We start from the raw sequence: 22,958 nt of genomic DNA on the forward strand, positions 1-22,958 counted from the left end.
GCACAGTCCAACCATCTATCATGGACTGATCCAGGCCACACTAGAGAAGCGTAAGGCTCCAAAACATATTCAGTACATCAATGACATCATTGTATGGGGGGACACAGCAGAAGAAGTTTTCAAGAAAGGACAAAAGATCATCCAGATTCTCCTTCAGGCCAGTTTCGCACTTGGCAGTTTTCCCAGACTCTGGCAGTGTTCTCGGACCTGTTTCCAAAACAATAGACTTGTTCACCAGAATAACACCGAGCTTGGCTGTCTTCCCGGACAATGTTTTCAAAACAGGCCAAACTTAACCAAAACACCCCACTCCTGGTACCAGAAATGTTGTGCAAGTTTTGAGCTGGCTTCCTGCCAAGTCTCCAAAACTTGACAACAGGCCTACTTCCCAGAGAGGGAAGGAAAAAAAAAAAAAGAACTACCAGAAAAAAACTGAAAGAAGCTTGAACGAAAGGGGATTCTATCAAAAATATATATATTTACAATTATATATATACAATTTGAATATATTATCCACAACAGGGAGCTCCCGAGGGGGGAAAAAGGGAAAAGGGAGGGGGAAACAGGGATAAAAAAGAAACCTGAAAACAAATATCTCCTAAATATACCTGTTAATAGAGAGCTAATGAATAAATATAAAAATGAATTAAATATTTCCCTGAGCAGGACAGAAGAGCTGTGCAAGGCAGCAACTCCCCCATGCCTCCTGGAGAGGCTGGAGATAATGACAGGTTGGAGCAGGCAGGCTTTGGCCTATACAAGCAAAGCCCGTCTACGGAGAGACCTGTCGCCTTCAGCCACTGGAAGAGAGAACAGGGCAAACTCTCTTATCTACGCCTTTTTTTGTGTTGTGTTATGGAAGGGAATAGCATGGAATACTTCCTAAGTCACTACCCTAGTTCCTTCCTGGTTACAAGCTGGTCTCCAGGAAGGCCTAGGGTGAAAACTATCACATTCTTGCACAGCTGGTGCTCTGCTTTTTCTTGAAGATGCAGCTTTTCTTCAGAAGGTATTCTGTCTATAATAATGGGAATAATCCTACATACTTTTCAACATTTGATAGATAGATAGATAAATGTAAAAGATAGATGATCATTCCCATTTTGCTTGCTAAGTGTTTACTCTCAGTGTTCATACAATCATAGAAAGGTTTTGCCATGTCAGGGACATCTTTCACTAGACCAGGTTGCTCACAGCCACATCCAGTCTGACCTTGAACACTTCCAGGGATCAGCTATCCACAACTTCTCTGGGCAGCCTGTTCCAGTGTCCCACCACTTTCATAATGAAGAATTTCTTCCTTATGTCTAATCCAGACGTACCCTCTTTCAGTTTGAAGCCATTATTCCTTGTCCTGTCAGCTTTCTTGTAGCCCCCTTAGATACTGGAAGGTGCTATAAGGTCTTTCTGGAGCCTTCTCTTCTCCAGGCTGAACAACTCCAACTCCCTCAACCTGTCCTCATAGGAGAGGTGCTCCAGCCTTCTGATCTATTTCTTGACCCTCTTGTGGACCCACTTCAGCAGGTCAATGTCCTTTTTGTGTTGAGGGCACTCCAGGTGGGGTCTCACAAGAGCACAGTGGCGGGGGGGGTGGTGTAGAATCACTTCCCTCAACTTGCTGGCCATACTACTCGTCATACAACTCGTCATGCAACTCGTCATGCAACTCAGGATATGTCTGGCTTCTGGGCTGCAAAATAGCTCACATTAAACTTCTTGTCAAGTAACACACCCAACTCTTTCTCAGCCAGGACTAGTCTTGATCCGTTCTCCACCCAACCTGTATTTGTGCTGGAATTGTCCCAACCCATACCCTCTGGGAATGATTTTCACAGTCGAAATATTTTGCAGGAAGAATGATCAGTTTTGTATTTTGTACCTAATTTCAGTGGATTATTTATGTTTTAAATAAGATAATTTCATTCCTTTTGACTCCTTCATATATAAGTATAGTGAGAAAGGACACATAGTACCCCCCCATCAAGTATGAGAGATCTCCCCCCACCTTCAAGTGTGGGAGTTATTTTTACTCCAGTTACCTGTAACGAGTATTTTGATTCTTATTTGAGTCTCAGTCTTGCCAGTTCTTACTCCTTCTCTGCTCGGAGACATCTCGCCTCTATTTCCTATCCTTTTCAACTCTTGTCATACCAGACAACTCTCTCCTGCTCTTGGCATTCTTGGAGATTACTGTTCTCAATAATAGTATGGACAAGGTAGCAAAACATTACTATCTCTGTATACTGTTGCCTCAGCCTAGCATGATGTGGGACCTGCAATTGCAAGGAAATTTTTGGCCATCCCCAAATCACAGGCAGGGCAGACTGAATGTTTGCAGGATTAGGCTACTAAAATGTGGAAGTTAAGTAGCTGGTGATTTGTAAACTTTAAATTCCCAAAGGTGGGTGTCTTGAACAGGCTTGAAAGAGGAAAATATTAATCCATAAAAGAAGTGTGGCCACCTTCTATTCTCAAGAACCTACTTTAAGCTTGTAGCCAAAGATCTGTCTACAAATGATGTAAATGTTAACCTGTGGTGGATATCTCTTTCATGGAATTACTCAGCCTCCTTAATCAATGTGAACTTTAATCATCTACAATACAAATGAAGGTTGTGAGTTATAATGGTAGCATCTATCAACTCTGTTAAGAAATGGTGCTCCCACTCAGGAAACTGAATTTTTTTACTAGATAGCTGTGAATTTTTCTGCAATTTTTTATTTTTTACAAATATTTTGTCGCTAGGAAAATGGAAGTTTGTCTCTGAAGGTAATAGCTTGAAGTGGATAAAGTAGTGATCTCTGAATTGAAATTAAATAATCTCAAAAGCTATTTTCTGATTGAAAATTGTTCCCTTGTTGTGGAATGATTAACATATTCATTAGTGGACCATTGCTGAAAACAACATTTTCAAATGTGCCAAGAGAAATACCACCCTTTTTACACAGGGATAAATATAGACAGAAATATAAATAAGCTGGGAAAATGAGATAACCAAAGTGCAGCAGTGCCATATCCAAATGCACATCTGTGTTAATACTATTAGAAGTGTGACCTTGAGCATTGCAAGGCAAATGATAGAAAAGGTTGAAGACTAAGGATATCTATTTTCAGTTCAGAAGTTCCTGTCTAAAAAGCCCACGAGAGTGGCTTGAAGAAAATGAAGTAAATTTAACAGCCATAGCCATACAATTTGACTTAACTGTGGCATAATTGAGGATTTGATGTCTGTTTTAATTAGTTATTTTTAAATGAGACTAGTAAGTCAGAATTTTTGTGACACATCTTCGTAGTAGTTGACTCTTAAAACGGAAAACCAACTGTTCTGACTTAGAAATATTTGGGGGAAAAAACCCAAATCCAAAACCTTTCCTAACCACTTTTCTTAGATTTTTGAGTGCTTTTAGACACTAGTCAGAGTCAATAGACACACAGGGAAAATAGCTGATAAAAAAGAGGTGGAAATATATTGTTAACTGGATAAACAGTGTCCTACTTAGTGCTTAAGACATTATCAAGGGGTAATGACCTTGAAGTGAAGGAGGTTAGGTTTAGATTACATGTAAGGAAGAACTTCTTTACTGTGAGGCTGGTGAGACATTGGAACAGTTTGCCCAGAGAAGTTGTGGATGCCCCATCACTGTAAGTGTTCAGGGCCAGGTTGGATGGGGCTCTGAGCAGTCAGGTCCAGTGAAAGGTGTCCCTACCCATGGTAGGGGAGTGGGAACTAGATGGTCTTTAATGTCTTTTACAATCCCAGCCATTCTGTGATTCAAACCACTAGCCAAAATGTATTGAAATTATTTGAAGATGTTAATTCTGGTATAACTGCTAAATAAAGCTGCGACAATAAAGCCACCCACAATAGTTTATTATACAAATAATAATAATAGAAAGTTACATTCCATTAGTTTTTTAGAATCACAAGCCATGAAAATTAAAGGTATATTACACGTGATATATATTGCAATGTGTGCCAAGTAATTGGATTTTCCTAATATCTAGGTATCATTTCTAAATGTAAGGCTTTAAAAGTGCAGGCTATGTAGGATAGTAAGATATACCACAGTGAATTAAACCAGTCTGTTCTAGTCTTTTATCCTCTTTTGCACAGCAAAAAATTAATACTTGGTGAAGAATATGTGTCTTGAGCAAGTGTTCCCTAATGCTTTCTCAGTTTCCTAAAATATGCAAATAAGAAACTGCTGTAGCCAAAGGCAGTATCTTTCTTTTTATTAAGTAAAAGGTAAACTTTGTTGGATTTCTTTTTCGTGAACTTATGCAGCTTCTTTCTCAACTGGTGTAAAATTTTAGTACCCACATCTGGCAAACAGACACATGCTCTGTGAAGAACCTTTGTGTTTGTTTGTTTTGAATCTGCTGCGGTTTTACTTCAATAGCAACCGCCTACTTATTTTATTGGAGTACTTAGTCAAACCCTTTTACTGACATCTGTCAAACACTATGCAATCATCTCATTACTAACTTGACCAGCCAAAGCCTGCTTAGTTATCCCTTGTGCAGAAGCTGTTGCAGGTGATGTTAACTGGTGATGTTAGCTGAATAGGAGCTTTTTTTTTTTTTTTAATGAGGCCTGCGAAGTAATGGTAATCAGAAATGAATAAGATCTTGATAAATTATTGAGATAATCTGGAAAACAGGATGTAATTAGAGAAAAGTGTAAGTTACTGGAGTTAGAATACAGTCAAAGGAATGAGGAGCAATGATGTCAGCCACTGCTATAGAAGAAGTCCTGAAAATTATAGTGCATGTGCTTAACAAGTTGTGGCAGTCCAAAGCTGAACACTGTGTAAGCCCATCTCCACAGATGGAGGTGCAAAATGTATCAACTGAACCTGCTTTGCCTGACTTCACTGAAGATCTGCTCTCACTGCATTTAAGAGGGGAAAACATGGCTGCAGGTGAAGGTAGTTAGGTGGAAAAGCTGCATTTGTTTAACCAACTAAGAGGCTGTAGATGGAATATGTCAGAAAGGAAAGGGACAGTCTGGGGGTTTTTTATGCTAATCATGCATAAAGTAAAAAGAAAAAGACTTAAGCAGGGAATCTTTAAGTTAACTGTTATGAAAAGCTTCCTAATGGCATGGATGCCAGAGAGCTGAAAGAGATTGTTGGGTCAATTATGGAGACTTTTATGAAGAAGTTGTTGAAAATATATCAGACACAATTCATTGCAAATAAGATATAGAATCATAGAATAGAATCATAGAATCACCTAAGCTGGAAAAGACCTCCAAGATCATCAAGTCCAACCCTTGATCCAACACTACTGTGGTTACTAGACCATGGCACTAAGTGCCACATCCAGTCTCATCTTAAAAACCTCCAGGGAATTGAATCCACCACTTTCCTGGGCAGCCCATTCCAATGTCTGATTACTCTCTCGGTAAAAAATTTCTTCCTAATATCCAACCTAAACCTCCCCTGGTAGAGCTTAAGACCTTGCCCTCTTGTCCTACTGCTGGTTGCCTGGGAGAAGAGACCAACCCCTACTTGGCTACAACCTCCTTTCAGGGAGTTGTAGAGAGTGATGAGGTCTCCCCTGAGCCTCCTCTTCTCCAGGCTAAACAGCCCCAGCTCCCTCAGCCTCTCCTCATAGGACTTGTGCTCCAGTCCCTTCACCAGCCTTGCTGCTCTTCTCTGGACCTGCTCCAGCACCTCAATATCCTTCCTGAACTGAGGGGCCCAGAACTGGACACAGTACTCGAGGTGTGGCCTCACCAGCACCAAGTCCAGGGCAAGAATCACTTCCCTAGTCCTGTTGGCCACACTGTTCCTGATCCAGACCAGGATGCCATTGGCCTTCTTGGCCACCTGGGCACACTGCTGCCTCATGTTCAGCTTCAGAACTCCCAGGTCCCTTTCTGCCTGGCTGCTCTCCAGCCACTCTGTCCGAAGCCTGTAGGGCTGCATGGGGTTGTTGTGGCCAAAGGGCAGGACCCAGCACTTGGTCTTGTTAAACTTCATCCCGTTGGAATCAGCCCAACCCTCCAGTCTGTCCAGGTGCCTCTGAAGAGCCCTTCTACCTTCCAGCTGATTGACACTCCCCCCCAACTTGGTGTCATCTGCAAATTTGCTAATGGTGGACTCAGTCCCCTCATCCAGATCATCAATGAAGATGTTAAACAGGACTGGGCCCAACACTGATCCCTGGGGGACACCACTAGTGACCAACCACAAACTGGATGCAGCACCGTTCACCACCACCCTCTGGGCCCGGCCATCCAGCCAGTTCCTAACCCAGCACAAAGTGCCCCTGTCAGAGCCGTCGGCTGCAGCTTTTTCAGGAGAATGCTGTGGGAGATGGTGTCAAAGGCTTTGCTGAAGTCCAGACAGACATATCCACAGCCTTCCCCTCGTCCAGCAGGTGGGTCACCTGATCATAAAAGGAGATCAAGTTGGTCAGAGAGGACTTGCCCCTCCTAAACCTGTGCTGGCTGGGTCTGATCCATTGTCCATCCTGTAGGTGCTGTGTGATTGCACTTAGGATGATCTGCTCCATAACCTTGCCAGGCACTGAAGTCAGGCTGACAGGCCTGTAGTTTCCCGGTTCCTCCTTGCAACCCTTTTTGTGGGTGGGCGTGACATTCGGCAACTTCCAATCATCTGGGACCTCCCCAGTGAGCCAGGACTGTTGGTAAATGATGGAGAGCAGCTTGGTGAGCTCTTCTGCCAGCTCCCTCATCACCCTTGGGTGGATTCCATCTGGTCCCATAGACTTGCGGGGATCCAAGTGGCTCAGCAGGTCGCCAGCTCTTCCCTCCTGGATTACAGGGAGGCTGTCTGGCTTCCTGTCTTTGTCTACCAGCTCTGGAGGCCACTTGTCCTGAGGACAGTCTGTGTTACTGTTGAAAACTGGGACAAAGAAGGTGTTAAGTACCTCAGCCTTTTTCTCATCTTTGGTGACTATGTTCCCCCCCTTGTCCAACACAGAATGGAGGTTTTTCTTGTCCCTCCTTTTGCTGTTGATGTATTTGTAGAAGCACTTTTTGTTATCCCTAAGAAGTGGCTAGATTGAGTTCAGCTGTTCTGATTTTCTTTCTACATGACCTAACTATATTCCTAAACTCTTCCTGAGTAGTCAGCCCTTTTTTCCATAGTCGGTAAGCTCTCTTTTTTCCCTAATTTCCTTCAAAATTGCCCCGTTCAGCCAGGCTGGCCGTCCTTCCCACTGGCTCACCTTTCAGCAAACTGGGACAGCCTGCTCCTGTGCATTCAAAGCTTCCTTCTTGAAGCATGTCCATCCCTCCTGAAACCCTTTATTTTCAAGGGCTGTTTCCCGAGGCACCCTCTGAACCAGTCTTCTGAGTAGGCTGAAATCTGCCCTCTGAAAGTCCAAGGTAGAAGTTTTATTGATGGCCCGTTTTGCATCCCTGAGTACTGAAAACTCTATTATTTCATGGTCACTGTGCCCCAGACAGCTTCTGACCACCACATCTCCCACCACCATCCCTCTCTGTTTGTCAACAGCAGGTCTAGCGGGGCCCCACCCCTGGTAGGCTCATTTACCAGTTGGAGCAGGAAATTATTGTCTACACACTCTAGAAATCTCATAGACTGCCTCTTCTCCGCTGTGTGAAGTTCCCAGCAGACATCTGGAAGGTTAAAGTCGCCCACAAGAACAAGGGCTGGCGATTTTGAGACATCTGCCAGCTGCTTGTAGAATAATTCATGTCCTTCATCATCCTGGTTGGGTGGTCTGTAACAGACTTCCACCAGGATGTCAGCCTTGTTGGCCTTCCCCCAATTCTGATCCACGGGCACTCAACCTTACAATTACTGACTTCAAGTTCTACAGTCAAGAGACTCTCTAACATATAGAGCCACCCCTCCACCTCTCCTGCCTTGCCTGTCCCTTCTGAAGAGCTTGTAGCCACCCATGGCAGCACTCCAGTTATACAAGTTATCCCACCATGTTTCCGTGATGGTGACTACAGCACAGCATTCCTGCTGCACGATGGCTTCCAGCTCCTCTTGTTTGTTACCCATGCTGCATGCATTGGTGTACATGCCTTTTAGCTGGGCTGCTGATTTCACTTCGAACTCTGGCTTTCCACCCTTAGGCTCATCTCTGGAGAGCCTGGTTTCAGCATCTTCCCCCTTCAAACCTAGTATAAAGCCCTCCTGATCAGCCCTGACGACTTATGGGCTAGAGTCCTCTGCCCTTGCAAGATCAATGAAGCCCATCTGTCCGTAGCAGGCTAGGTACCATAGAATTTGTCCCATGGTTGAAAAAACCAAAATTCTGCCAGTGGCAGCAATCCTTTAGTCACCTATTGATAAGATGGGCTTTCCTACTCCTCTCCTCATTCATCCCTGGTACTGCAGGAACTGAGGCGAACACCACCTGTGCTCCTGTCCCATTAACTAATCGACCCAGTGCCTTGAAGTCCTTTCGAAGTTACCTCTTTCATTAATGTCATCATTGCCAGCCTGGACCACCAGCAGTGGATAATAATCAGAGGGCTGGATTGACTCAGGGCGTCTCCTACCTATATCCCTCCCCCAGGCCCTGGGAAGGCAGCAGACTTCCCTGTGGTATGAGTGCCATATATGGTTGGCATATAGGGCCTTCAGTTTCCCTCAGAAAGGAGTCACCAACTAGAACTACCCTTCTTTTTTTCTTTATAGCTGTAGTTGTAATCCATCTGGTAGATGGGGTGCAACTGGGAGACCCTCCAGATCCTCTTCTTCACTGCCCTCTGCCTGACTCTCTGGGTCCAGGGCCTCATACCTGTTTTTTAAGGGCACTGTAGGAGGTGATGGGGGTTGGGAGGGGATTCTTTTACCTCTCTGATCAGGGACCTGTTTCCATTTCCCCCCCCATCTACTTGGTTGGCTCCATCTGCCTGATGGCAGGAGGGGCAGGGCTTCGCTGTCTCGCACTGGACTTCTTTTGGGGTCAAAAGGGTCCACCAATCTATTTCCCTTTCACTCTCCCTAATGCTTCTTAGCCTCTCCATTTCTTCCTTGAGCTCTGCTGCTAAGCACAGCAAATCATTCACCTGCTTGTATCATATGCAAGTGTCTCTCACACTGTCCTCTGATACTAACATGAGGCTCAGAAACTCTATGCAGTGGGTGACCTGAACAGCTGTGATAAAATGTATTTTATTTTACCCTGTCTTCATCCACTGACATTAGTTAAACTTTTTTTTTTTAACTGAATAAAAATAATTCTTTGGCGATGACATTGCAATTTACAGGGCCTGAGGCAAAAAGAGAATAGCAGTTTAACAAGAAGGGGGATCATGTGGTGCTTGTTCACAGTTTTCCATAAAAATAACCATTAGATAACTTACTGCGTGTTCCTCTGCTATGGCTTGGCTGAATTCTATTGCCTTGCTGTGTCGGGCAGCTTCCTGTCATACAGAGTGCTATTGCTGATGAAGTAAGTATGCAAATATGGAAGCGTGAAAACTGCTTTTTGTATACATTACTGTCAATATGACTTTGAATTTTGGCAGACTGTAAAAAATACTCAAAGATAACCTAATGCATTCATTTTAAAATATAAATGAATGAGGACAGGCTTAGGGTTTGTGTAGTATTTATCCATGTGTTATGACCTGCCCCAGAAGGCAAGGGTAACCCAGGTTCTTGTTAATAGATCCCTTGGGGCAGATTAGAATGAAGTGACACTGAATGATCAGTGTTTATAAATATATATATATGTAGGATTTGTTTTAGAACAATTTGGTTGTGAAGGAAAACAGGTATGAAGCTGTTTTGTTGTTATTATCTACAGTAATGCAGTAATATTAAAACGTAGAAATAAAACACTTAGGAAAATGGCTAAGGAAAAGAAAGATAAAAGATAAAAGTACAAAGTTATATAGTCACTGCCCATTGAATCCAGCAGTGAGACTTGGTAATTTTGATGTCTGTTGGTTGAAGTGATGGACACAGTCTTGCGGGGTCTTGATCTGGTGGGAGAAGTCCAGAAAACTCAAAGATTTCGTGAGTTATATATGCTCAGGTTCGGGTAGTAATGCCTAGTAATGCCTGTGGTAGGAAGTTTTGCAATGTATGATGTAATACCGTGAGTCATGGGATACTTCAGGAATCTTTGATGGTGTAAGTTGTTGTGAACGTCTTGATGCTTCCTCGGAGGGGAGTTTTCGCAGCTGAGTCTGAGAAGTGATTAAAACAGAGAAAGGAGTAGACCAGATTAGGATTGCTGATTGCAAAAGTGTTTCATGGTAAGCAAGGGAAAGCATTTGGTCCAGAAACGGTGGATATGGTCTGTATTGTTATTAAAAAAAAATGCATCATCTCCACTAAAAAGCTGAAAGATGAAATGAACGTTACTGTGCTAAAGCTTGCAAATTGTATGGAGATGTCTTATTTTATACAGATACTGGAAGAAAGAAAGGTCTCTTGTAATTCTAGAATGTTATGGAGATTTTTAAAGGAGATGATGGTCTAAGATTTAATTTAGATAAGTCTAAAGTAATGTACTTAAGAAATTATTATTTAATGCAAATACAAATGACAAAATTACTTGTTTAAAGGATTTGCAAAGTAATAATGAATCAGAGATTGGATATGTTGTAAAGTGATGCTTTATAATGAAATGCTTTTACATAGAGGCTGACAGCAGACACACAGGGGTGCACAGACACTCTCTTCTTCTGTGAGAACATAGAATCACAGAATCATTTGTGTTGGAAACGACCTTTAAAGGCCATCTAGTCCAAATCCCCTGCCATAAGCAGGGGCATCTCCAACTAGGTCAAGTTGCTCAGAGCCCCATATGACCTAATGTTGAATGTTTCCAGGGATGGGACGTCTACCACCTCTCTGCATAACCTGTTCTAGTGTTTCACCACCCTTATTGTAAAAAACATCTTCCTTATAGCTCATCTGAATGTAAAGCTATTATCCCTTCTAAAATGATTGTCCTCATATTTCTTATAAGCTCCCTTTAACTATTGAAAGGCCACAATAAGGTCTCCCCACAGTCTTCTCCCTGCTGAACAACCCCAACTCTCTCAGCCTTCATAGATGAGGTGCTTCAGCCTTCTGATTGCTTTTGTGGCATTCCTCTGGACCAGCTCCAACAGATCTATGCCCTTCATGGATAATAACATGGGTAATAATTGCTAGTGTGATTTCACTGCCATCCATGATTAATATACATTTATTAGAAATATTAGTCTTTGTAAATATGAAATCCTCTGAGTTTTCACTACTTGCAGTGTGTTGAAGCTGGAGTTAAAGTAATAGCCATGTTACCTGAATGTAGGACAGTGTATTGCAATGCAGCCATGATTAACAAAAGTAGTTTTAATGGGCTTTAAGCCTCTGGTCCTACCTGCCTGGGTTTGCTCTGAACACTGGTGAAACTTACAAGTTCTTAGGGATTTAATTTCTTGTAGCCTGTGTCCAGCAGACAGTGAACAACTGTCCACCAACATTTTCTGCTCAGCAAAGATTTTTATAAGTGGTTTGTGAGAGGAGATTAAATTTGGTTCCTATAGGTGCTGCATAAGAGTAATAGTTTTCTACCTTTTTTTTTTTTTTACCCTAATGTGGAAAGTCTGTAGTTAGTAGGCAAAGATTACAACTTCTGCCTAAAATTCCTGTGCAATTTTAGCTTAATTTTTTGTGGAATTTCTTTAGGGCCTTAGCTTCTCAGTCTAGTTGCACTGATAAGTTATACAGCAGATGATCAAATGAAGATTTTTCTTAAAAGTGAAACGTACTTATTAGAAGCAGGAAAAGTTCATCATTATTCAAATAATGAATTTTGAAATAAGCTGATATGATCTTCTGCTATGATAGGGTGACAACCTTAGTAGATGAGGCAAAGGCTGTGGATTTTGGCTGTCTGGACCTTTGACACTGTCTTCTACAGCATTTTCCTGGAAAACTGTCTGCTCATAGCTTGGATGGGTGAAAACACAACTGAATGGCCAGACCAGACAGTGATGGTGAATGGAGTTACATGCAGCTGATGACTCGTCACCAGTGGTGTTCCCCAGGGCTCAGTACTGGGGTCTGGTGCACAAGTTCTGTGAGGAACGGCTGCGGGAGCTGAAGTTGTTTAGCCTGGAGAAAAGGATGTCGTTGGACAACTTTTGCTCTCTAGAACTACCTGAAAGGAGTTTGTGGTGAGATAGGGGTTGTTGGGCTCTTCTCCCAAGTTACAAGCAATAGAAGAAGAAGAAGAAGAAGAAATGACCTCAAGGTGGAATTACCGCCTGGGAAGTGGTGGAATTACCGTCTCTGGAAGTGCTGAAAAGACATGTTGATGTGGTGCTTAGGGGCCTGGTTTAATGATGGACCTGGTGTTAGGTTAACGGTTGGACCTGATGATCTTGGAAGTCTTTTCCAACCTTAACGGTTCCATGTTTCTCTTCACTGCCCCTCCACTCCCAGTGAGCTTCTGTCTTGTGTTGTACTTGATACTAGAACAGGTTTCCTAAGATGAAGTAAGAGAACCTGACAAAGATGCAGCTATATGAATAGCAATATTGTTCCTGAAAGGAACAGTTTTACATCTTCTCCAACAGCTGAACGGAGAACTCCTATGTCCTTCATCTGAGCTGTTCCTCTCTTGAAGAGGCTATTGAATGTTATAAGCAGTACTGCAATAGCAGCCCTGTAATGTTCAGTTCTTTGTATGCTGAAAGTATCTGTTACTGCTCAGTCCCGTTTGAGTTGCTGTTCTGATCCTTTGGGCTTCCTGATTTAATAGTCAGTGTTTACTTTTACAAAGGGAACTGTGATCTGGAATGTGTTTGTTCCCATCCTAAGGCTGTTATGGATAAAATAATGAACCTCAATTCACTTCACTAAAACTCTACAGTAATATTAAATAGTTGAAAGGGTACTCTGTAACAGGATGATTTACCTGCTCTCCATGGGTTTGATTGCTAAGGCAAATTTTGTGTGCTTAAATTGTGAAGAGGACCCAATTGTCACGAGAAACCACTGGAGTTTTTTGGTTGTTTGGGTTTTTTTTGTGTTTGTTGTTGTTGGGGTTTTTTTTGTTTGTTTTGGTTTTTTTTTTGTTTGGCTTCTAGTTAGGAAAGGTTATTTTCATAGGAAATGTAATATAGCATTCAGATTTCTGGCAGACATTGATACTCTTCATTATTGTAATTTTTAAGGTAAGGTAGACTGGAGTATTACATAGCAGTTCTTCAGAATTATGCTTTGGTTTTATTTTGTTTGTTTGTTTGTTTGCATGTTTTTTTCTCCTGCAAGGGCAACTTAAATGTAGAGATTCAGGAGACATGCTCACGTATGGGTATACAGTCACAGTATATCTTGACTCCATTTTGTACACTTAGTTATTTGTAGAAACCAGAAAAACAGAGAGAGGAAGGAAAATAAATAACATTGGAAATGCTTTCTCATCTGCTCTTATCAAGGGACAAGGGGAAAAAAAAAAGAAAAAGGGAAAGAATAGATTCAGAAATGGAGGAGACTGAAGAGAGGAAGTGAAGGGTTGAAAAGTGGAAAAGACTGTATTTGTTCAAAGGCTCAGTTTTAAGGAGAGGTAGGAAAAGCCATGTCTTTTGGCATATTATCTGGGAACCACTGAAACACCTTGCTGAAAGCCCTGAAAGAGCTGGAGTTGTACTGATGATCAAAGCAGTGAAGGTATACTGTAGCAAAAGAAAATGAAAAAAAAATTGAATTAGATCAATAACTTATGGGTCAGTTTCTCAGTAACTTCTATTAAACTAATTATGTGCCGTAGCACTTCATTTTACTTTTATAATATGTATGACAATTCCAGCTTTTCTATGGCAGTACTGGTTAAAAGTTTTGGTATTTTTAATTTAGTATCACTTTCAAGGTGATTATGTCACTTTGTTTATGATTAATACTTAAATATTTTTTCTTAAGCTGTATGAGTTTCTTTTTGTTACTGTATCCTTTTTTCCCCTTGTAAGGAAATGCCATGCTTATAAGTGGCAGTTTGTATCCCAGTAGTTAAATACATTAGCAATTTGCTTATCCTCAAGATCAGCTAAATAAAATTGATTTTTAAACAGGAAATAATGCTAACTTTTTTCCTACACTATTTTTATTTTTAGGAATGTTGTCTCTGCAATTTGAGAGGTGGTGCATTGAAGCAAACTACTGACAAAAAGTAAGTAATATATTTTTCAGGACTGTATGTGCTTATTTTTTACTTTATTCCCAATCCATTCCCATGTGCAAAGCATTTGTAAACATAATTACTTGACAGTGTCCCTTGAAGCTGAATTGTTGCAGAACTAAAATTACTGCTATTCAAATGTGCCACTGGCATTTTGTGAAATAGTTAGATAGTAAAATGTACGTTTCTTTTAGTATTTTTATGCACTTGCTTGTTCCAAATTTTAATCTGCTGGCCTTTGTGTAGAGAAAGTAAATGAGAGCTCATTTATCCCTGTTTGCATGAGGAAGTCTTACCAAACACCAAAGTGTATTTTCCTCTTTCTTCCTGAAAACTACAATACAATACCTTTGAACTTCTAAAACCAGTATTTTCAGTTAATTAATTTTAATCATACTGAAATAATTTTCAGTTCTGAAATCGTTCTTTTTTTATTCAAATACATTTATAGCACACACTATCAAAATTAGTATTGTTGATGACATTGTATTATTAACAGAATCAATATTTTTTATTGTATCTGGATGACAGAGACTCTAAAAGTTGAAGTGGAAAATGTCAAGCCCAATAGTACAACAGTCTTCATGCATTTAGAATTTCATAATTAATTAGGTTATTTTAGTAGCTTGGCAATATCATGTAGACTCTTTCTTTAATGCTTTGGAATGCAGTGGTAAGACGTGATCTTGGTACAACATTCTTTTTTGCTTAGCAGGAAGGAATTTATTTATCAATGATTTGCATTAGATTGCATGACTGGTGAATTGTTCAGTTAGTAGAAGGTTTTATGTGAAACTCAGGCCATATCTTACCTGCAAAAAGCATTAATATCGTAACCATTCTAGTGGAGCTCTTGGCCAGTACATGAAAATTCTCATCTGATTTTTAGTTTAAATTCCCCTAAATTTGATACTTGCTTTAATCACCAAAAAAAAAAAAAAAGAAGAAAAAAATGACAGAAATATCTCATGCCCTTTTTAATATCTGCTGTTGACTGATTACAGGTTGCTCCTTTGAAAATATGTATATCTTTTTTTGTGAACCAATTTAAATTTTTTCCAAATATTTCATAAGATTTATTCATAGAAAAAAAATCCACAGAGGTTTACATAAAGTGATTTTCTTTGTATAACAATACATGAAGTCTTTGGCTTTACATTCTGTCACTGTAGGTTAGTGTTACAGGTTTATGAAATGGAATTTCTGTAAAAGCAGTTCAACTCCTGTTTTCCTGTTTCCATAATACCTTATAGCTGTTATACATTGTGGAGTTTTTCATCTGTCTTTCAGCTTTAGCTACCATTCCAAGATTTTGAGTTTTTCAGAAAAATATGTTACAAATATGTCTTTTTTTTCCAACAAGTGTAAAATCTAACATGTGCATTCCCTTTGCTCCTTGTTTGCTCCTTACAAACTAGTGAGAGATATGAGTATTACTTATATTTAAAAGCTAATGTATCAAACACAGTGTGTGCAGGAAACAATTTACCATATAGGAGAGTTGAGATTCCTTCTTTTCAGCAGAACACAGCAATTATTTTGAGTCTGTTAGGTTGAGAGATGTCAGAGTATAAATGATTGGGTAAAGATTGATTGAAGAGGTATTTTATTTACAGCGTTTCTGTCCCATAAAGCTTAGATGGTAAGACTGTAGTTTAGCAGGTGCGCAGGCAGCAGTGAAGAGAAAAAGGGTGTTAATACAAATTTAAAGAAGTCTTAAAGCAGGACTCTTTAAGTTAAAACATGAACAAAGCTGTCACCTTAGTAAAATTATAGATCTGCAAGCTTTATCTGCTTTTATTTGGGCTGAATTTATAACTTGCTAATTGATATGTCATCTTTATATAAAACTGTTACTTCACACTCTGACGAATACAACTTTGAAGTCACATGACAGCAGTTTATATTTAGTTGTTGGGTGTCATATTATACTTTTTTAGATGTTTTTGTCAATGACTTATTTGAAATACTACTTCTCTACTGCAGGAAAGAGAAATTATTTCTATTTTCTGCATCACCCTCCATCTCCTTCAGTTTCAACCCACATTCCTGTTAATCTGCTAAGATGCTCAAATAATGTGTGTCTCTTGGAGATATACAGAAAGGGGAATGAGGCAAGCATTCAGGGCTTAGAGAAATAGAGCAGATGGGGTAATGAAACCAGATGTACAGTGAATGACAGGGAATAAGGCAAATATGAGTCAAAGAATAGAAATGTTTTCCTTTCTTCAGATTTACTACTTGTCTATCCCTGAAAGATTTTAGAAGTAATCTCAGAAGGCTGCTCTTTGTTAATAAGAATGTCATTAGCTTCTCTTTTACTCCATGAAACATACACTTTCAATATTAGTTTCAGACTTTTTAAAGTTTCGGTTAGCCTTTCTTATTCTGATATTTATGTATTGAAACAGAATTTGGAGGATAATAGCAATGCTTTCTGATGAATATAGGAAGTACATAGAATGATCTGACAAACTTCCTGAAGTTGCACTGAAGTCTTACATGTAGCATTGGTCCTAGGCACTTGCAAGTGTTTTCACTGCTAAAGGTGATCCAGTTCATGTTGGTCATTGCACTGATAGCCTGATCACTCTGCTGCTTTTATGCCATTGTGTCTGTAAACAGAAGATCTTGATAGTATACTTTGTTTTGCATTTCAGTAGATATATGACTGATTGTGATCATGTGTGTTGTCTACAAATAGTTACTCAGGTCTGAGAAATGTTAATGCAAAATACTGTAGATGATAGTTACTCATGAACCAAATAGCATGTTCTTTACACACATACCTGAATGGCACAACTACGAAAACTTTGCACTTAATAGGTAAGTGAAAGATGCTTAAAAAAAATGTTGCAACAGGACCTCAGTCTAAAATTGTATTTAAACGAAGTGGTGGTGGTGGTGTAACATTTGCTAAAATGTTTTGAAGAAGTTTAGGAAAGCCTAATAAGGAACTAAATAGAGATGATGCCTTTAAAAAAAACCAAAAACAGAAGCAAAAAACAAAACACACAGCAAGTAATGAAACATCTGAAACACTTGTACTTCTATGGGTTTTTTTGGTGGTATTTTTGACTTGCCACTTTTCACAGGTGGGCACATGTAATATGTGCAATTGCCATCCCAGAAGTCAGATTTGGTAATGTCACAGAGCGTACTCCGATAGACACTAGCAGAATACCTTTGCAAAGGTTAAAATTGGTGAGTAGTATATTAATATCTGCTTTGCTATTAAGGTGTTCCAATATTTGAAATATATTGAAAATCTGAATTGTGATGATTATTGCAACGTAGAGTGCAGTAAACCATGTTTAAGGTAAGGAATAAATAACCAGGTTTTTATTAAGATCGGCCTTTTGACACATAGTGGCAATTCATTAACACTGTTAACAGTCTTTGGTGTTCTATTAAAAGTAATTCAAACCTGTTGTTCTGCAAAAAAAGAGTAACAAACTTGATCAATGTCAACTGTGGAAGTTTCACTTTTGGAACTCTACTGGTGATGAAACCTGAACAGACTGGGAATATTACACAATACATGTTTGTGAGGTCTCTTTACTGTGGCTTTTTATCTTAATGAACTAGTTATGAAGGTAAAAGGATGTATGATCTGTTTGTTATATTTTATCTCCACCATCTGGACATTGAAAAATGTGCATAAAACAAATCACACAATAAAGAGTGTCGTTCAAGAAAACTGATGTACCCAAGCAGAAGATATGCATAAATGCAATATACTTGCTATGTTACATATGAATTACTTAAGTTGTCACTGTGTGCGTGACTGTGATGTCTGGTAGAAAGTGAGTAATTAGTGGCCCATTCAAAGCCTTAGAGAAAGCATAAGTCTTCTGGATCTGCCCCACACTGTTTCCAATATAGTTCTTGGTCTACCTTAGCTTGTACTCACCTATTTTGAACTATTAATATTTTTTTTCTATTTTAGCTTACTTTCATTCCATTTGTTAGCTTTTGTCTTTTGTAACTGCGTTTCTAAATGTGGAAGTGGAGTGGTTTAAACCTCGGAGTGGTTTAAAATTGGCAGCCTGTCCTTCAAATGGCAATCTGTTTTGAATTTTTGCTCAAAATTTTAAAATTTGGTTTTCACAAGTCCTTTAAAAATAATTTGAAAAACATATCTAAAGAGTATATATATAACATACTATAAAAATGTAAGGTGACTGCTTGAAAATTGTTAATTCAAGGGTTGAAAACACAGAAATCATAGAAACATAGAATGATTAAGGTTGGAAATGACCTCCAAGTTCATCAAGTCCAAATTCTGACTGAATATCACCATGCTCATGGTGCACACCTTATCACAATATGCCATGACTACTCATTTTTTGAACACTTCCAGGGATGGTAACTCCACCACTTCCCTGAGGAGACTGTTTCACCCTTTTGGTGTTAACCACCCTTTCAGTGAAGAAGTTTCTTGTTCTATCCAACCTGAACCTCCCCTAGTGGAGCTTGAGGCCATTAACTGTTGTCTCACTGCTTTTTACTTGGGAGAAGAGTCTGATCCCCCTCTCACCATACCCTTATTTCAGGTAGTTGTAGAGAGTGATAAGGTTCCCGCTGAGTCTCCTTTTTCTCCAGGCTGAACAACTGCAGCTGCTCCAAATAAAAGTTGCTCTCCAGACCTTTCACAGCTCTTCTATTGCCCTTCTCTGGACTTGCTTCAGCACCTCAATGGCCTTCTTGGAGTGAGGGACCCAAAACTGAACACTTGTATTTTTTCCTTCAGTGGATAGAATATTGCTTATAGTGCTTAGTGCTTTTTCAGTTCTTGATGCCTCCTTCAATATAAAATGACATCGAACCATTACAGGTTGTATTACGCTGTGTATGCGCTTATAGTCTCCTGCCAGTACATGGCTGTTTAGAAATAGAGTACTTGCCTTCCTGAACACTGTTTTTTAAAGTAAAAGAGTTTGTATATTTGAGTGGAATGAATGTTGTGAAGAAGAAATTCAGCTGAGTACAATAAAAATGAGAGGCAGGGTACTTCATAACAACCGTAAGTGTAGTAATGCTGCAGGTAGTAGACAGCCTTACTGTGAGGGAGGGAAGCACTATAATCCTGATTAGCACATTAAACCTTAGTTTTCTAAGATTTCTTTTCTGACATTAAATTTGTAATGAAATAGCTAGGCTTGTACTAATTTAAGAGAAGTAGGCAGTTTGACCATTTCGAAAGTCTCTATAATGATATAATGTCAATCGACCAATAAGATGTTGCTTCTTGGGTAAAGAAGCAGGAAAAAAATCTGCCATGAAACCACCAGCAGTCTGCTTTTACATTTTGGCTTTTGTTGCAAATAATTTACTGTATCTGATGATTTTACTCCACTGTGTATCACAGTGAATACCCTAGCTAAACTAATTCTCCTGAATGATATTGTATTATTCTGTATTTAAAAAATAAATATATACATATATTCCATGGAATTTCATGGATACTTACTTTGTATTTTCTCTAAAGCCCTCTGTTTTAGATACTTTTTGTAAAATATTTCTCTTGTTTCCTGAAACATGGGGTTCCTACTTCTCTGAAGAGTTTGCTGTCAGTAACCTTGTGTATATCTGCCACATCACTCTCAGATCAAATGTGATCTTTATGTTCGTGTTTACTTCATAACTGTTGATGCTACAGAATAGCAATTAAGCTCTCATACCCACTGAGCACTGGGTACCTTGCCTAGAGTGCCCAGGAATTATCTGCAAATTTATTTGTTTCTTTCTCTAGGAATGCCTGTCTTTTCTTGTCTATACTTGGTCCAGCTTCCATCTTTACCTTTCGTTCCTCTCCATTATCATTTACCCTTTACCTTGAAGTAGACAGTTGATGCTGTCTGTCTTGCTGTTAATTTCTGTAAAAGCATACCAAGTGTTGTACACTTTGAGTTAGCTCCGGGGATATGTGAGCAATTGTTTCAGGCCAGTTTTGCCATTTGAAATTATAGGGGCTGTCAGTGCTGCTATTCAGCAGCCAAATCCTGTTTTGCAGCTAGCCTATTTGTTATTCACCACTCTCTGTCATTCAGAGCCAGAGAGTTGCCAGAACAAAGGCAGGTTTTGTGCATTGTTTCTTGATACTGAGCCTTCATAAGGAATAATTTTTTAAAAATACATTTTTGAACCTATTTTTATAATCCATTTTATGATAAAGCGTGGGGTAGCTAATAGTAAATGTGGGCTGCCCTACTATGCTACCTCTTCTTTACAATATTTAGGATGTGTTTTGTTGACTTTTTTTTTTAAATGAGCAAAACAAAATGGAAAACAAATATAAAGGAATAGATTATATTCTAGCATACAGCCATACCAAAACTAGATATTACAATGTAGGAGCAAAGTTGTTTTAAACATTTTTCATCCTTGTCCTCTCTCTTCCTCCCTCTTGAAATAGTAAGAAACCCAAATAATCAGAATATCTGCTGTTTTCAGAGATCCACAGAGGCATAGCCAACATTATCTTTGATGTAACATCTCCAAAGGAATATCAAAGGAAATAAAAAGTCAATTTTATTTTTTTTTTTTTACAAATTAAAAAGCATCTGTGCAAACATGAATGTATTGGTAGGCTGTTTTGTATTGCTTAGCTAGTATGTGTACTGATTGCTGTTAAACAGTTTTAATTCACTGGAAATTTTGGGTTGGAATCAGTATGTCTCCTGTCAGTCTTTCCATTATTAGATATTCAGGATATACTCATTTATTCTAGAGTGAAAAATCAATATTTGTATTATAGTAGCTCACACCTTTAAAATTGTTTTATGCAACTGTCTCACATTTGCAGGTTAGTGGGTTTTTGTAGCATGCCAAAGTGTTTCTTATTTCTCTAGCTCTTTTCAATAGGTTATATGTCATGTACCATCACCGCTGAAAATTTATGACAGTGAAATTTTCATTAAAAATTAATTCTCTTGAGAATTATTCCTTAATGCTAGTGGATGAAACCACTCTAAATAGAAGATTTATCTGCTTTGTTTTTCATAGGGGCATGTGAAAGAAAAGAATATGATATGCTCTGTTGAAATCATTTCTATTTTAGGAGTGTACACCCATGATATTGTTGGACTCTAGCTGAATTTTCATGTGAAAGCTCCCAGGCAACTTCAGTGTGGAAAGCATTCCACAAAGTTGCCATAATCTGTAGTTTCTCCGTGTTGTCTCTCTGTGACTATACTTTTTCTATTTTTTTGAAGTATAAGTGAATGAAAAAGTAAGATTGTCCTGGTCTCTTTTGTCAGAGAGTCAGGCTTTCTTCCTGTGTTTTGTATTCAATCTGGTTGGTCACATCCATCAGACACTTTGAGTTCAAATAGCCACCTGGAATGACAATTTGTGATTATCAAACTATGAAACAAATATGTTGAATATGGATGTTTAAGCACAGGATCTAAAATGAAATGGCTGGAGGGATATACCTTACCATATCACACCTTATAAAACAATGTTTTACATAAACTACAGTGTGCTAGCTGATTTGTGGACATATAGTTCAGATGGTCTCTGTTCCAGTGGTCTCCCAGTTCAACAGCAGACATATGGAACAAGCATGAATATGGGAAATGCACAGGTGCCAAAGTAAGTGCTTCTAATCTCAGTGAAAATGTTAGGAACAGATAAAAAGGAGGCAAAGTTGCTGAGAACTGATGGAATGGGGGGAGAACACATGAAAGTTCTAACAGAAGTGCGGACTTTCAGCTGATGACAAGTTGGAACAACTATGTGATTTGTAGGAGAATTTATGCTGTGAATGAGTGTCGTGTCAGCTTCCATCCCAACACGGTTTAACAGTGTCTAACAGTTTATCCAAAGCAGACAAAGCTTAGGTTTCCAGCTGAGTTTAGCTTTATTTATTTTATTTTTGCCTTGTTCCATTTGTCCTTGGGTCTCCAAGAGAAGCTTGGGTGTATGCTCATGCTTTTGAAAACCTGTTTTCCTTGACTATTTGTATATATGAGGCTTTGGGTCATAGAAAACAAGCTGTATTCCTTTGTGTGTCAAAGTCAATGATAAAACTCAATTTTACTTCAGGAAGGGAAAAGCTTTTCCCCAAGTACCTAGATAGTCTGCTTTCAAAAGAGTGTTAATTACTCAGCTTAATTATAAATATGAATTACAGCTGCATGAAAAAGTCTCTGGGGATAAAAAATTCAGACTGACCTCTCAAACATAAACACAGCCTTTAAAAGAAAGAGTAAGTACTCTCTTGTCTGTTATTTTATTTTAATAAAGCATAGGACTTTAGAATGAAATGAAATCTGTTCCTGCTCTAGGGCTGAGGAATTCAAACCAACAGGTACATTTAGAATCATTAGCATCTGTTCCTGTAGCTATACATTTTGAGATGTCAGCTCTAAGATCATGTTTTGAATAGAATGCATATCAACTCAGTAGTAAAATACATTATCTCCTTTTGGTGTTTTTTGATGTTTTAAAATGCTTGGGTATTAGATTGACTTTGTCCTTATAGGCAGTTACTGCAATGCTGTACTGAAACATGCACTTAAGATGCCTTGTTTCTTTATCTGTAGAGTTTTCTATTATTTTTATATTTGAAATACTATTTCTCCAACAAAATAGAGGTAGAAAATGAGTTTTGGAATAGCTGAAGTTGCCCTGAAGCTTTTGATGACCTCAAATTTGTATTTGACAAGTGAACCGAGTATAACCACAAGTGTACTCTGAGTGAGGAACATTATTTTGAAAAGAAATCTACACTGTGATGATGACTGATCTACAAGCCTTTCAGTATCTGGCTGAAGCTGTAAAGTTTTTTTAGAAGGCTATACACTTTAAAA

The 22,958-nt window shown here is 39.1% G+C and overlaps 1 protein-coding gene across 7 annotated transcripts in view; it reads left to right on the top strand.

The window, feature by feature from the left end:
- Nucleotides 1-22,958, top strand: part of KDM4C (lysine demethylase 4C) — a 257,803-nt gene that overhangs the window by 169,569 nt on the left and 65,276 nt on the right. For 5 of the 7 annotated variants that reach the window (XM_032674844.1, XM_032674848.1, XM_032674847.1 and 2 more), the window contains 2 exons: nt 14,075-14,130; nt 17,235-17,343. In XM_032674844.1, coding sequence (XP_032530735.1) covers nt 14,075-14,130; nt 17,235-17,343 — 165 coding nt within the window. Of the gene's footprint in view, nt 1-14,074; nt 14,131-17,234; nt 17,344-22,958 lie in introns of those variants that run through there. The other 2 variants (XR_004354389.1, XR_004354390.1) reach the window with 2 other exon arrangements.

Source organism: Chiroxiphia lanceolata, chromosome Z, assembly GCF_009829145.1.
Source record: "Chiroxiphia lanceolata isolate bChiLan1 chromosome Z, bChiLan1.pri, whole genome shotgun sequence".
NCBI classification, from domain to species: Eukaryota; Metazoa; Chordata; class Aves; order Passeriformes; family Pipridae; genus Chiroxiphia; species Chiroxiphia lanceolata.